The following is a 16,141-nucleotide window of genomic DNA, read 5'->3' as shown; positions in this document are numbered from 1 at the left end:
GATCACCACACAAGTGGCCCAGCAGTGTCCCTGAACACCGCAGTGGCCAAGCAGTGTCCCTGATCACCACACAAGTGGCCCAGCAGTGTCCCTGATCGCCGCAGTGGCCAAGCAGTGTCCCTGATTGCCACACAAGTGTCCCAGCAGTGTCCCTGATTGCCGCAGTGGCCCAGCAGTGGCCCTGATCGCCGCAGTGTCCCTGATTGCTGCACAAGTGGTCCAGCAGTGTCCCTGATCGCCGCAGTGTGTCTGATTGCCACACAAGTGGTCCAGCAGTGTCCCTGATCACTGCAGTGTCCCTGATTGCCACACAAGTGGTCCAGCAGTGTCCCTGATCGCCGCAGTGTCCCTGATTGCCACAGTGGCCCAGCAGTGTCCCTGATCACCACACAAGTGGCCCAGCAGTGTCCCTGATTGCCGCACAAGTGGTCCAGCAGTGTTCCTGATCACCACATTGCCCCTGATTGCCGCAGTTGCAAAGCAGTGTCCCTGATCGCCACACAAGTGGCCCAGCAGTGTCCCTGATCACCGCAGTGGCCAAGCAGTGTCCCTGATTGCCACACAAGTGTCCCAGCAGTGTCCCTGATCACCGCAGTGTCCCTGATTGCCGCACAAGTGGTGTCCCTGATTGCCGCACAAGTGGTCCAGCAGTGTCCCTGATCACCACAGTGCCCCTGATTGCCACACAAGTGGTCCAGCAGTGTCCCTGATCACCGCAGTGTCCCTGATTGCCGCAGTTGCCCAGCAGTGTCCCTGATCGCCGCAGTGGCCCAGCAGTGTCCCTGATTGCCGCACAAGTGGCCCAGCAGTGTCCCTGATTGCCACAGTGGCCCTGATTGCTGCAGTGGCCCAGCAGTGGCCCTGACCACCACACAAGTGGCCCAGCAGTGTCCCTGATCACCGCATTGGCCCAGCAATGTTCCTGATCACCACACAAGTGTCCCAGCAGTGTCCCTGATCGCCGGACAAGTGGTCCAGCAGTGCCCCTGATCACCGCAGTGTCCCTGATCACTGCAGTAGTCCAGCAGTGTTTCTGATCACCACACAAGTGGCCCAGCAGTGTCCCTGATCGCCGCAGTGTCCCAGCAGTGTCCATGATCGCCGCACAAGTGGTCCAGCAGTGTCCCTGATCGCCACAGTGTCCCTGATTGCTGCAGTGTCCCTGTTTGCCGCAGTGGCCCAGCAGTTTCCCTAATCACCACACAAGTGGCCAGCAGTGTCCCTGATCACCGGACAAGTGGTCCAGCAATGCCCCTCATCACTGCAGTGTCCCTGATCACCGCAGTTCCCAGCAGTGTTTCTGATCGCCACACAAGTGGCCCAGCAGTGTCCTGATCATCACAGTGGCCCAGCAATGTCCATGATCACCACACAAGTGGCCCAGCAGTGTCCTTATCATCACAGTGGCCCAGCAATGTCCATGATCACCGCACAAGTGGTCCAGCAGTGTCCCTGATTGCCACAGTGTCCCTGATTGCCGCAGTGTTCCTAATTGCCACACAAGTGGCCCAGCAGTGTCCCTGATCACCGCAGTGGCCCAGCAGTGTCCCTGATTGCCGCAGTGGCCCAGCAGTGTCCCTGATCGCCACACAAGTGGCCCAGCAGTGTCCCTGATTGCCGCACAAGTGGTCCAGCAGTGTCCCTGATCACCACATTGCCCCTGATTGCCGCAGTTGCAAAGCAGTGTCCCTGATCGCCACACAAGTGGCCCAGCAGTGTCCCTGATCGCCGCAGTGGCCAAGCAGTGTCCCTGATTGCCACACAAGTGTCCCAGCAGTGTCCCTGATTGCTGCAGTGGCCCAGCAGTGTCCCTGATCACCGCAGTGTCCCTGATTGCCGCACAAGTGGTCCAGCAGTGTCCCTGATCGCCGCAGTGTCCCTCATTGCCGCACAAGTGGTCCAGCAGTGTCCCTGATCACCACAGTGCCCCTGATTGCCACACAAGTGGTCCAGCAGTGTCCCTGATCACCGCAGTGTCCCTGATTGCCGCAGTTGCCCAGCAGTGTCCCTGATCGCCGCAGTGGCCCAGCAGTGTCCCTGATCACTGCAGTGTCCCTGATTGCCGCACAAGTGGTCCAGCAGTGTCCCTGATCACCGCAGTGGCCCTGATTGCTGCAGTGGCCCAGCAGTGGCCCTGACCACCACACAAGTGGCCCAGCAGTGTTCCTGATCACCGCATTGGCCCAGCAGTGTTCCTGATCATTACACAAGTGGCCCAGCAGTGTCCCTGATCACCGCATTGGCCCAGCAGTGTTCCTGATCACCACACAAGTGGCCCAGCAGTGTCCCTGATCACCGGACAAGTGGTCCAGCAGTGCCCCTGATCACCGCAGTGTCCCTGATCACCGGAGTAGTCCAGCAGTGTTTCTGATCGCCACACAAGTGGCCCAGCAGTGTCCTGATCATCACAGTGGCCCAGCAATGTCCATGATCACCACACAAGTGGCCCAGCAGTGTCCTTATCATCACAGTGGCCCAGCAATGTCCATGATTGCCACACAAGTGGCCCAGCAGTGTCCTGATCATCACAGTGGCCCAGCAATGTCCATGATCGCCGCACAAGTGGTCCAGCAGTGTCCCTGATTGCCACAGTGTCCCTGATTGCTGCAGTGTTCCTGATCACCACATAAGTGGCCCAGCAGTGTCCCTGATCACCGCAGTGGCCCAGCAGTGTCCCTGATCACCGCAGTGGCCCAGCAGTGTCCCTGATCACCGCAGTGGCCCAGCAGTGTCCCTGATTGCCACACAAGTTGCCCAGCAGTGTCCCTGATCACCACAGTGGCCCAGCAGTGTCCCTGATCACCACACAAGTGGTCCAGCAGTGTCCCTGATCACCATACAGTGGCCCAATCAGTGTCCCTGATCACCTTACAGTGTCCCTGTTCATACAGTGTCCCTGATCTCCGCCACACCAGTGGATCCTGTTCACTGCCATCGTCTGTGAGGAGAGAGATCCAGTACAGCTAACTGTGAGTAGATTTCCCCCTTTGCACACAGTTTACACACACTCACAAAACATTGCCTGCCAGCTCACGGTATCTCTGATTTTTGCCCAACAGTGACTAGTGTGAACCATCTGCAGCCAGATATCTGTCCCTCACTGCAACGCCATCATCCTGATCACTGCCATACCAGTGGGTCCTGATCAGTGTCAAAATATGGGCAAAAGATCATATAGAAGCGAGGAGGCATTTCAAATTCTGAGTATGACAGATGAGAGTGACGGAGAACTCTCACTGTCAGACTCAGATTCTGTATATCAACCAGTACACAGCAGCGGTTCACTCTCTGACTCAGAAGAAGGTGTTCCAACAAAAAGAATGAGGAACTCCAAGGAGCAGCAAGCAACCCCCAGCAGCTCAATACGTTCCTCTGACATGGCTACTACCAGCACTGTAAGTGCAAGTTCTAGTACTCGGGTGTCACATCAGCCACCAAGGATTAGGGCCCATACTGCTGTCCCAGATGCTCTTTTAAACCCTGTGTGGCTACCTTCAGGATCAGGAGCACCTATAATTCCCCCATTCATAGCCCAACCAGGCATTCAGGCAGAAACCCAAAATTTTACAGCCATTGATTATTTCCATTTATTTTTCACTGAAGATTTTTTGAATTCAGTTGTGCACCAATGCAATATGTTCACCCAGCAATTCATCACCCAAAATCCCAACTCCTGTTATGCTCAAACATTTGAGTGGAAATGCCTCACAGTTGAAGAATTTAAAGTGTTTCTTGGCCTTACATTTAATATGGGACTAACAAAAAAAATGAACTGCATGCTTATTGGTCGACAAATCGCATTCAACACATGCCGCTCTTTTCTGCCACTATGTCCAGGACCCGCTATAAAACAATTCTGCACTTTCTACATTTCAACGTTAATTCCCTGTTCCCCCCCAGAGATCACCCCGAGTACGACAAACTTTATAAAATTCGTCCACTAATCAATTATTTCAACCAAAAATTTTCAGAAATATATTGTCCTGAAAAAAACATCTGTGTCGATGAATCCCTAATCCATTTCACTGGGAGGCTGATCATAAAACAGTACATTCCAAGTAAACGGGGTGAAGATGAACAAACTCTGCGAAAGGGCCACAGGGTATGTGTACAAGTTCCATATCTACGAAGGAAAGGACAGTCAGCTAGAGCCCCCTGAATGCCCAGCCTATATGGGGAGTAGCGGAAACGTTGTCTGGGACCTGGTATACCCCCTCTTCAATCAGGGGTACCACCTTTACGTGGACAATTTCTACACAAGCCTGCCCCTTTTCCGCCACCTTTATCTCAAGGACACTGTAGCCTGTGGCACAGTTCGACCCAATCGGAAGGGATTTCCACAACAATTGGTTGCCACCAAGCTAAACGGGGGGGAGTCAGATAGCTTGAGAAATAAAGAGATCATGGCCCTTAAGTGGAGAGACAAACGGGATGTGTATGTCCTTTCATCTATCCATAACAGCAGCTCATTGGAAATTCAAGGAAGTCGCGGTCCCATCTGAAAACCCCAATGCATACATGAATACAACCTGTTCATGGGGGGAGTGGATTTAAATGATCAAATGTTACAGCCCTACATACCCAACAGAAGATCAATCTACTGGTATAAAAAAGTATCCTTCTACCTTTCCATATGGCCCTGTACAATTCCTACATCGTTTTCCAGAAGTCCACACAAAGACCTGTCACCTTCTTACAATATCAGGAAGAGATTATCACATCCCTCATCTATCAAGGAAGACCCGTACCTGAACAAATCTGATGCAGTGAGCCGATTGCATGAAAGACATTTCCCCGATATCGTCCCCCCTACCGAAACAGACCGCAATCCTCAAAAGAGATGTTAGGTATGCTCCAAACATGGAATTCGATCTGACACCCGATACTACTGTCCCCAGTGTCCCTCAAAGCCTGGTCTTTGTATAGAAGAGTGCTTCCGTATCTACCATACCGCACTACATTATTAGTGAAGTACGGTGAAGATATATCTCTTTGTCCTCTGTTTGCTATTTCCCTGCCACGTTTCTGCCTGTTGCCTGAATTCATTTTCCTGCCTTCCATCTGAACTGACCTTGGCCTGTTTATTTGCCATGCCTCTGCCTGCTGCCTGAACTGACCTCGGCCTGTTACTCGACCATGCCTCTGCCTGCTGCCTGAACTGACCTCGGCCTGTTACTCGACCATGCCTCTGCTTGCTGCCTGAACTGACCTCGGCCTGTTACTCGATCATGCCTATGCCTGCTGCCTGAACTGACCTCGGCCTGTTAATCAACCATGCCTCTGCCTGCTGCCTGAACTGACCTCGGCCTGTTAATCAACCATGCCTCTGCCTGCTGCCTGAACTGACCTCAGCCTGTTAATCGACCATGCCTCTGCTTGCTGCCTGAACTGACCTCGGCCTGTTAATCGACCATGCCTCTGCCTGCCTCCTGGACTGATCTTTTGCCCTCCCACTTTAGTAGTGGGATTCAAGACAACACAGGGGTCTCATGTATGTGAGGGGATCCAGAGTAGTGTTTCTGAGCAGAGAAAACTTTTCGTTTTCTTTGGGTTTTTTAATTCCCGGATCAGGGTCTGGAGACCAGAGGCTTCAAAGAGATTTGGGTGGGATGAAGCCTCTACCCCTTTGTCCAGTCTTACCTAACCAAGGCCCTAAGCTTAATGTTTCTGCCTGGACCAATCCTTTTCCCACGTCTTTGCTTGCTGTCTGTATTGACTGTGGCCTTTTTATGGACCATGTTCCTGTCTTCTTCCTGGACCACTGCTTTGCCTGTTTGCTCACCACGTCTATGCATGACACCGGTACTGATCCATCTGCACATCCCACTGACTACCTTCCTGCGAGACACTGGTGCCACCCATCCTCTGCACTGAAACCACAGGTACTCTTTGGTTTATCTTTTGTTCAACTTCTTGGTGAATGAACATAGTGCTATGTGGACAGCCACGTACTAGTAGGTTAAGCTTTTAGGAACAGGCCGTAGGTGAAGCTACACTATGCTTTATTGATATATAATGTTTGCTAATTTTTGTGATACACAGGTTGCAATGACCAGTAATCAGTCCAAACACTGAAAATGTCTTACACATGTGGTATCCCCATACTCAGGAAAAGTAGCAGAATGTGTTTTGATGTGTTATTCTAAGAATGCCTATGCAGTGTGTTAGAAATATGTTATTATTGGTAACATTGCATTAAAAAAAAAAAACTACTTTTTTTTCACATTTTATAAAAATCTGTGTAAAAAATTAAGTCTTCAGAAGACTTTGCTGCTCCAGGACCTCCAAAATTGTGATACGTAGTCAATAAATTAGATGTGTAATTTTTGCCCTTAGTATGCCTAACGGTGCTTATTGCATGTGGGGCCCCTCTATTTGGCAAGGCTGTGAAAAAGTCTTACACGTGTGGTATTGTTATACTCAGGAAGAGTTAGAGAATGTGTTTTTGGGGTGTAATTTTAAGTATGCCTATGCAGTGTATTAGAAATATCTTCTATATTGACAACTTTGCGTAGAAAAAAATACATTTTCATTTTCTTTTAACATATTCCAAAAACTTTTGGCAAAAAATGAAGTCTTCAGAAGACTCCCCATGCCTCCTAAAACATACCTTGGGGTGTTTGCTTTCCAAAATGGGGTCATTTTGTGGGTAATTCCATTGTCCTGATGCTCCAGGACCTCTAAAACGGCAATAGGTAGTCAAGAAATTAGATGTGTAATTTTTGTCCTTAGAACGCTAACAGGTGCTTATTGGATGCAGAGCCCCTCTATGTGGCCAGACTGTGAAAAAGTCTCACACATTTGGTATTGCCATATTCAGCAGGAGTTAAAGAATGCGTTTTGAGGTGTAATTTTAAGTATGCCTATGCTGTGTAATAGAAATATCTCATAGATTGACAACTTTGCATAAAAAAAAAATATATTTTAATTTTTTCACATTTTCCAAAAACTTAGGGCAAAAAATGAAGTCTTCAGAGGACTCCCCATGCCTCTTAAAACATACTTTGAGGTGTTTTCTTTCTAAAATGGGGTCATTTTGTGGGTAATTCAATTGTCCTGGTGCCCCAGGACCTCCAAAACTGTGATAGACAGTCAAGAAATTAGATGTGAAATTTTTGCCCCTAGAACGCCTAAGGGTGCTTATTGGATGTGGGGCCCTTCTATGTGGTTAGGCTGTGAAAAAGTTTTACACATGTGGTATCGCCATACTCAGGAAGAGTAGCAGAATGTGTTTTGGGGTGTAATTGCAAGTATGCCTATGCCGTGTGAGAGAAAGAACTTGTTAAATGACAACTTTGTGGAAAAAAAAAATTGTGTTTACTTTCATCATTTCCTTCAAAAACTGGCAAAAAAATGACAACGTCAAAAACTCCCCATGCCTCTCATTAAATACCTCAGACTGTCTACTTTCCAAAAAGGGGTCATTTGGGGGGTATTTGTACTGTCCTGGCATTTTAGGGCCCCAAGAAATTATATAGGTAGTCTGTACATCAGGATTGATACATTTTTAAATATATATACCATGGTCTGTGGACTCTATAACTTTCACAAAGACTAAATAATACACAATGATTTGGGTTATGTCTACCAAAAAAAGTAGCACAATGGATCTTGGCCTAAATTTATGAAGACAGTATATTTATTTGAAAAATTTAGTATCAAATACTAAGAAAAACATGTTATTTTTAAAAATTTTCAGTCTTTTTTAATTTTTCTAGCAAAAAATAAAAACCCCAGTGATGATTAAATACCACCAAATTAAAGCTCTATTTGTTTGAAAAAATGATAATAATTTCATTTAGATACAGTGCTGTATGCCTGAGTAATTGTCATTCACAATGTGATAGCGCTGAAAGCTGAAAATTGGCCTGGACAGGTAGGGGGTGAAAGTGTCCGGACAGGAAGTGGTTAAATTCAAAAAATACTTTGTGAGCTTCTAGCAAGTGTTTTTGGTTGTCTGGGTTCTTCAATATCGAGGAATTCAGTCTCCAGCTACGGGGGATTGAGGAATGTTGCTTGTTGTCAAGAGTTATGTTGATTGGAGCGTGATCAGACCAGGTTATGGTGCCAATTTTGGATGACGTTATATGTTGTAGGGTCTATTTGTCTGTAACAAAGAAGTCGATTCTAGAGTAGGATAGGTGAGATGGGGAGTAGTAGGTGTAGTCTCTGTCATTGCTGTGATGGCATCTCCAGATGTCGTATAGATCATGGTCATGTAAGAAACAATTAATGTTTTGGGGAGCGTTTGTTGGTGGAAGAGTCCAGGAGTGGGTTGCCGATGAGGTTGAAGTCTCCGCCAATGAGAAGTCCGCCTTGTTTGTGAGAAGAGATGCTGGAATGGAGATTGTGGTAGAATTGCATTTGGTTGTTGTTGGGTCCATAAACATTTACTAGGGTATATGGTATATTGTTAACTTTGCAGATTAGGATATGGTAGCGACCTCGAGGATCTGCTATTTCTGAGATGTGGTGGAATTCTATAGAGTCTTTTATGGCTATAATAACCCCATTTTTCTTCTTAGAGTTAGTGGCCATATAAATATGGAAGAATCGGTGCAGTTGTAGTTTAGGGGTCTTGGTGGTTGTGAAATGTGATTCTTGTATGAAAAGTATATCAGCATGAAGCGTACGGGCTTCCTTTTGGAGCATCCATCTCTTAAAGGGGGAGTTTAGACCCCGAACATTAAGTGATGTTATGTCAATCATTTTGTAGTTCGTTTGTTGGATTGGTGGAGTAGAGGAGTCATTTCTGGGCGAATTGACATAGAATGGAGAGACTTGGTAGGACAAGAGAAATTTCTATGTGTTTGGTAGAGTGGTATTGGTTTGCTCGATGATGCGTGTGGTATTTTCTATGTTGTTTGGTTGGTTTCAGGTGAACAGTTGGTTCGGATGATCGACTGATGGTGCAGGGGGGGGGTGGAAGTAAACAGGAATAAAAAAGACTTGCGGAAAATGCAAGTAACATGAGTAGCAGGGAGTGCTACTTCAAAACAGGGGGGTGTGAACAAGCATAGACCGTAGAAAGGGTTATGCCAAACAGAGTCTCGTAATGTAAGAATATTCTGTAAGGGGCCATTGCCAGAGAATAATAGGTTGAGGTATAGCGTCCGAGGTGGTGTGGTTGGGGCCATTGCCAGAGAATAATAGGTGGAGGTATAGCGTCCGAGGTGGTGTGGTTGGGGCCATTGCCAGAGAATAATAGGTTGAGGTATAGCGTCCGAGGTGGTGTGGTTGGGGCCATTGCCAGAGAATAATAGGTTGAGGTATAGCGTCCGAGGTGGTGTGGTTGGGGCCATTGCCAGAGAATAATAGGTTGAGGTATAGCGTCCGAGGTGGTGTGGTTGGGGCCATTGCCAGAGAATAATAGGTTGAGGTATAGCGTCCGAGGTGGTGTGGTTGGGGCCATTGCCAGAGAATAATAGGTTGAGGTATAGCGTCCGAGGTGGTGTGGTTGGGGCCATTGCCAGAGAATAATAGGTGGAGGTATAGCGTCCGAGGTGGTGTGGTTGGGGCCATTGCCAGAGAATAATAGGTGGAGGTATAGCGTCCGAGGTGGTGTGGTTGGGGCCATTGCCAGAGAATAATAGGTTGAGGTATAGCGTCCGAGGTGGTGTGGTTGGGGCCATTGCCAGAGAATAATAGGTTGAGGTATAGCGTCCGAGGTGGTGTGGTTGGGGCCATTGCCAGAGAATAATAGGTTGAGGTATAGCGTCCGAGGTGGTGTGGTTGAATTGTATAGAGTGTAGTAAGTCAGGTTCACTCTGCCTCCATTTGTTGCAGATTGGTAGAGGTGGATTGGTGGGGTTCCACGGGTATTATGTTCCATGTCTTCAATAGGTTGATGCCTGCCTCTAGGTTTTTGATTGTGTGTATTCTGCCCTGATGTCTGACGGTCAGTTTTGTGGGGAATCCCCATTGATAGCCTATTCCGTGATTTTGTAAGGCTTTGGTAATGTTCACCATCTTTTTGCAGTTAAGGAGAGTGGCCTTTGACAAATCTGTATATAATCTGATGTTTGTATGTGATGGCGGGAGCGGGGGGGGGGGGGGGGTTCTGGCTGCTGTCATTACTTTCTCTTTGATCTGGTAGAAGTGAATGTGAGCCAGGACATCTCTGGGGATGGACGCTGATAGGAATGCAGGTTTGGGTATTCTATGTGCTCAATCTATGGCGAGCTCCATATCTGAGAGATGGAATGAGGTGCTTCGTGAATTGTTGGATAGATGATAATAGTGTATCGTTGGCGATATTTTCAGGGATACCTCTGAATTTTATATTGTTGCGTCTTGAGCGATCTTCTAACTCCGCTAGTTTCAGGTTTATTTGCTCGATTTCAGAAGCGTGGTCATCATGTGCGTCAATTAAATGGTTGTGTGCTGTACTTATACCTCCCATTCCCGTCTCAATATGGCGTAATCTGGGATCTTGTTGCTGGACCACATTTGAGATCTGGGATCGTGATCCTGTCATATCGTTATGTAGTGTTTGTCGCAGGGATAGAAGCATGTTCTTCATACACATTTCTGTGATAGGCTGGTCTGAGGTAGGGAAAGATTCTATGATGTGCTGAGGTGATGGAGGAATGAGAGGCTGACAGGCAGATAGTGAGTTTGAATCTAGACGGGTCTAAATTTGGCTGGGCTGCTTGTGGTGGGTGACAGGGAGGAGATAACTCACCCGGGTCCCCAGGTTATAGTGGAGAACAGAGTCTGATGTCCAGCTGCTGGGATCTGCTGTCCCCCTCATGGCTGCTGTGTCCTGTGTCCATGCAGCCGGCGCCATCTTGGATCCCTGTTGTGACAGCAGGGAAGAATTGGGTTCATTTCCCTGGCTGTCCAGGGGTTTTTCGGCAGCTAAGCATGGCTACCGAGGGTTGTACACCCTTTATCTGCTGATTGGTGCAGGTTAGAACACTCGGTGTCAGGATGAGCCGCACTGTATCTGGCGGGTGGATGGAGCTGAACTCAAAGCGCGTCCATCCAGGAGCCAACCATGCATGCACCCCCCAAGGGCTCTATTTATAGAACATTCATTGGACCAATGAGACAATCATTCCTCCAGCTGTGACAACATCCGGCCCTATGTTAAGTAACACAGTGATTTCCTATGATCGCCGGCTCCATCTAGTGGCCACAATGAGGTGATATTTCTGAAATATCTCTATCAGTAAAACTAGCCCAATATGATATTATGGCCACTAGATGGAGCCAATGATCATAAGAAATAAAATATGTCCAAAACTCCTCCCAGCTGGAGAATGCCGGTCACATCCGTTCAACATTGTTCTCCATAGACCTCCAAGTGTTTGTGAAATCTCCCACCACAAAATGTACTCAGCCAATCACAGGGCTGGACTCCATTTTTATTCTTCTCCTGCCATCAATGGCCAACTCGGTCCCACACTTCATCCATGTCTTTGGGGGCCTCTGATCTCCTTATAAACTGTTTCTTCCATGATGAAGATCAGCCATGGAGTATATCTGAGGTGTATATCAGGGTGTGCTTCTTCCCCACATGAGAGCTGGGATGTCCAGCAACATTCATCTAGAAGACATTTCCCGCACTCAAGGCACTAATACACCTCCAGGGTTGTGTGGGATCCCTGATGTACAGGAAGACAGGACTTCAGTGAGGAACATTTCCCTCACTCAGGACAGGAAAGTGGCTTCTCCCGGGTGAGATCTCTGATGTGTATAAAGTCTGAACATCTCTGAAAAACATTTCCCACACTCAGAACAGGAATATGGCTTCTTCCCCGTGTGAGATTTCTGATGTGTGGAAAGATGGGACTTCATTAAAAAACATTTCCCACACTCCGGACAAGAATATGGCTTCTCCCCCGTGTGAGATCTCTGATGTATGTGCAGATCGGACTTCTGTGAAAAACTTTTCCCACACTCAGGACAAGAATACGGCTTCTCCCCCGTGTGAGATCTTTTATGCATATTAAGACTAGATTTAGAACAAAAATCCTTCCCGCACTCAGGACAGGAATATGGCTTCTCACCTGTATGATATCGCTGATGTATATAAAGATTGGACTTCTGTGAAAAACATTTCCCGCACTCAAGACAGAAATACGGCTTCTCCCCTGTGTGAGATCTCTGATGGGTGTAAAGAATGAACTTCCTTGAAAAACATTTCCCACACTCAGGACAGGAATATGGTTTCTCACCTGTGTGAGTTATCTGATGTGAGTAAAGATAGGACTTCACTGAAAAACATTTCCCGCACTCAGGACAGGAATACGGCTTCTCCCCCGTGTGAGATCTTTTGTGCACATTAAGACTGGATTTATAACTGAAACATTTCCCGCACTCAGTACAGGAGAACCTCTTCCCTGTTGGAAGGCCGGCCCGGTCCCGCACAGTCTGAGGTTCCTCAGGATACAAGGAATCGGATGGTCCATCTACACTGGGTGGTGCCAGATGGACATTGCAGGGTGCCGGATTTTCTCCTGGACTATACTGTGTGATGTCCTCATCTTCTACTTTCCAGTCTGGAGACAAAGTGAGACAATCCTCGGAGGTTTTCCTCATCTCCCGGCCATAGACTAAAATACAAAGACAAAGAGGATTACTAGACAGGAGCTGATTGGTTCCCCCAAACCAGGACTCCGCCCACATCAGGCAGCTTGGTCTCTGAGGAGCTTACAATTCCACCCTCAAGGGAACTAGGAAATGGCTCCTCTGATCTCCTACCAGGTCATTTCTTTATTCATGGACCTTAGTCAGAGAGTGAGGAAACAACCAGAACTGTCTTTTATAGGAGGGACAGTGATGAGGGGATTATAGGACGAGGGTCCCCACCCCCTCTATCACTCATCGCCATCTTCCCAACACAAGAAGTACTGCACTTCCTTATTTAGTCCATGATTTAGTCATGAAGAACAGCGGGGCTGAGCCCCACCAGAGGTCAGAGAGTGAGGATGGGGGGAGAACAACCAAGATGAAGACTGGACTGATCCTGAAGACCACCATCATTGGGGTATTGACTCCTCCCCCATTATCACTTTCTGTTTAAGGGTTCAAAGTTGGAGGATGTTATCACATTATTATCACCATGTAAAAGTCTGTGCTCCAATCACATCATCCGATATAAAATGTCCAGCTGGGAGGAAATGGGGGGAACAAAAGAGAAACCATATTATGTGTATATATAGCAGTGGGGGAAGGGGGAGAGCAGAAGTCAGGGCTATGGAATGTACAACATAGAGTATATAGTGCAGGGGTCAGGAGTATGTAATGTACAACATAGAGTATATAGTGCAGGGGTCAGGAGTATGTAATGTACAACATAGAGTATATAGTGCAGGGGTCAGGAGTATGTAATGTACAACATAGAGGATATAGTGCAGGGGTCAGGAGTATGTAATGTACAACATAGAGTATATAGTGCAGGGGTCAGGAGTATGTAATGTACAACATAGAGTATATAGTGCAGGGGTCAGGAATATGTAATGTACAACATATAGTATATAGTGAAGGGGTCAGGAGGATGTAATGTACAACATAGAGTATATAGAGCAGGGGTCAGGAGTATGTAATGTACAACAGAGTATATAGTGCAGGGGTCAGGAGTATGTAATGTACAACATAGAGTATATAGTGCAGGGGTCAGGAGTATGTAATGTACAACAGAGTATATAGTGCAGGGGTCAGGAGTATGTAATGTACAACAGAGTATATAGTGCAGGGGTCAGGAGTATGTAATGTACAACAGAGTATATAGTGCAGGGGTCAGGAGTATGTAATGTACACCATAGAGTATATAGTGCAGGGGTCAGGAGTATGTAATATACAACACAGAGTATGTAATGCAGGGGTCAGGAGTATGGAATGTACAACATAGAGTATATAGTGCAGGGGTCAGGAGTATGTAATGTACAACATAAAGTATATAGTGCATTGGTCAGGAGTATGTAATGTACAACATGGAGTATATAGTGCAGGGGTCAGGAGTATGTAATGTAAAACAGAGTATATAATGTAGGAGTCAGGAGTATGTAATGTACAACATAAAGTATATAGTGCAGGGGTCAGGAGTATGTAATGCACAACAGAGTATATAGTGCAGGGGTCAGGAGTATGTAATGTACAACATAGAGTATATAGTGCAGGGGTCAGGAGTATGTAATGTACAACATAGAGTATATAGTGCAGGGGTCAGGAGTATGTAATGTACAATATAAATTATACAGTGTAAGGGTCAGGACTCATAATATTGGTATTCAGTAATCAGTGGAAGATTAAATGTTTACTGTAGACAAGTTGCAGAGATCCCACACCGCTGCCTCCCATCTCCTGAGACTGCACTCAGTGACTTGGGTCTGAGACTATACAGACATATCCCTCCACCCGGCACAGCCAGCAGACCACAGAGCAAGGAACCCTGGGAGAAATGTTCTGTCAGAGATCTTACTAGACCCGGTGATGGGGCAGAAGACCCAAAGCACACACCCCAGGTGCCTAGGTCTAGTAACATCTATGGTGAAAATGAACATTTTGCTGCCAGCTGAACCCCAGAACCTCCATAAATCCAGTCTAGATACATAAATTGTGTCTGCAGCACAGAGAAGGAAGATTATCCGAGAGAAATCCAGGAATACAGGACGGGGAACACAGCTCAGGAAAGTGACCAGGGGATTACAGGCTGATATCACCCAGTCCCCGCCCTACTCTGGACCAATCAGTGAGCAGTATGGGTGGAGGAATGGATTTAGTGTTCATGACCCACCTGTGCTGATCTCTGTAGGAGTGTCCTCCTCTATAAATGTCCCCGTTATTCCATCCTCCTCCATAGACTGCTGATCATCCCTCACATACGCCTCTTCTTCTTCTGCTTTCACCTCAAATTCTATATCGATTGGATCTCCACTCTAAATCAAGGAAATGAGAGAAAATATCATCTGTAAAATATAAGGTCACATAAAATATCCACACATTGTCTTTACAAGTCCATGTTCTAGATGCTCCATCCCACCAACCTTGCAATGGGGAGGGATGGTGTGACCTTCCTGTGTGGAATCCCGGGAATACAGAGGACGGGGACATCTCTCTGGTGGGTTCCTGGTAATAGGTGGCTCCATCATCTCCTTGTGTCCTTCTGAAAACTCCTCCATCACTCCATACTCCTCATCCTCCTCTTTATACTCTTCTTTAACATCAATATTCTCATCCCCGAGGATTCCACTCTGAAAGATATAATAAAACATTCATTGTAACAAACATGCTGTGTATAAATCACAACTACCAATAATTGTCATCATCTACCTGATGATGGTGAGGGATGGTGTGACCTTCCTGTGTGGAATCCCGGGAATACAGAGGACGGGGACATCTCTCTGGTGAGTTCCTGTATCTGGATGACTCCACCATGGTGTCCTGGTACAGATCTTTGTGTTCTTCTAGAAGCTCTGACTCCTCCATCCCCCCATCCTCATCCTCCTCCTCTTTTATCTCTTCTTTAACCTCAGCTTTAGGATCTCTCAGGTTTCCACTCTGAATATATAATAAAAATGCCATCAATGGTAACAATGCAGATAATGTACAGATCCTAATGATACTATCAGTGATTGTTCCTCATCTACCTGATGATGGTGAGGGATGGTGTGACCTTCCTGTGTGGAATCTCGGGAATACAGAGGACGGGGACATCTCTCTGGTGGGTTCCTGGTATTAGGTGGCTCCATCATATCCTTGTGTCCTTCTGAAAACTCCTCCATCACTCCATACTCCTCATCCTCCTCTTTATACTCTTCTTTAACATCAATATTCTCATCCCCGAGGATTCCACTCTGAAAGATATAATAAAACATTCATTGTAACAAACATGCTGTGTATAAATCACAACTACCAATAATTGTCATCATCTACCTGATGATGGTGAGGGATGGTGTGACCTTCCTGTGTGGAATCCCGGGAATACAGAGGACGGGGACATCTCTCTGGTGGGTTCCCATGACTGGATCCATCTGTAGGAAACACACACACTGACTGAATCCATTGTTTCTATGTGTTTATCAGATGATGGGGGATCTAGGTGGATCCTCCGTACTGCTCTCTCCTTTACAATAAAGTCTCCTCTTACCCGGTGATGTGAGGGGCGGCTGACTGTCCATCATGACGTCCTTGT

At 46.9% G+C, this 16,141-nt stretch overlaps 2 protein-coding genes across 2 annotated transcripts in view; both read right to left on the bottom strand.

Moving 5' to 3' along the window:
* LOC149460606 (uncharacterized) overlaps positions 1-15,531 on the bottom strand; it is a 345,151-nt gene extending 329,620 nt beyond the window's left edge. Inside the window, exon 1 of the mRNA XM_089679458.1 lies at positions 15,280-15,531. Within this exon, the coding sequence (XP_089535584.1) occupies positions 15,280-15,531 (252 nt within the window). The remainder of the gene's footprint in view (positions 1-15,279) is intronic.
* LOC149460607 (uncharacterized) lies at positions 9,457-14,951 on the bottom strand. The gene is made up of 3 exons (XM_089679437.1): positions 14,935-14,951; positions 14,744-14,883; positions 9,457-12,560 (listed from the first exon to the last, which is right to left on the bottom strand). Exons 1-3 carry the CDS (start codon positions 14,949-14,951, stop codon positions 11,656-11,658), a joined length of 1,062 nt encoding a protein of 353 aa, XP_089535563.1. The 3' UTR covers positions 9,457-11,655.
* Positions 15,532-16,141: the final 610 nt, after the last annotated feature.

Source organism: Staurois parvus, unplaced genomic scaffold, assembly GCF_062004578.1.
Source record: "Staurois parvus isolate SC_StPar_1 unplaced genomic scaffold, SC_StPar_1.0 ptg000224l, whole genome shotgun sequence".
Taxonomy (NCBI): Eukaryota; Metazoa; Chordata; class Amphibia; order Anura; family Ranidae; genus Staurois; species Staurois parvus.
The sequence above is the reverse complement of the archived record's forward strand: the minus strand, read 5'-3'. Positions and strand labels throughout refer to the sequence as shown.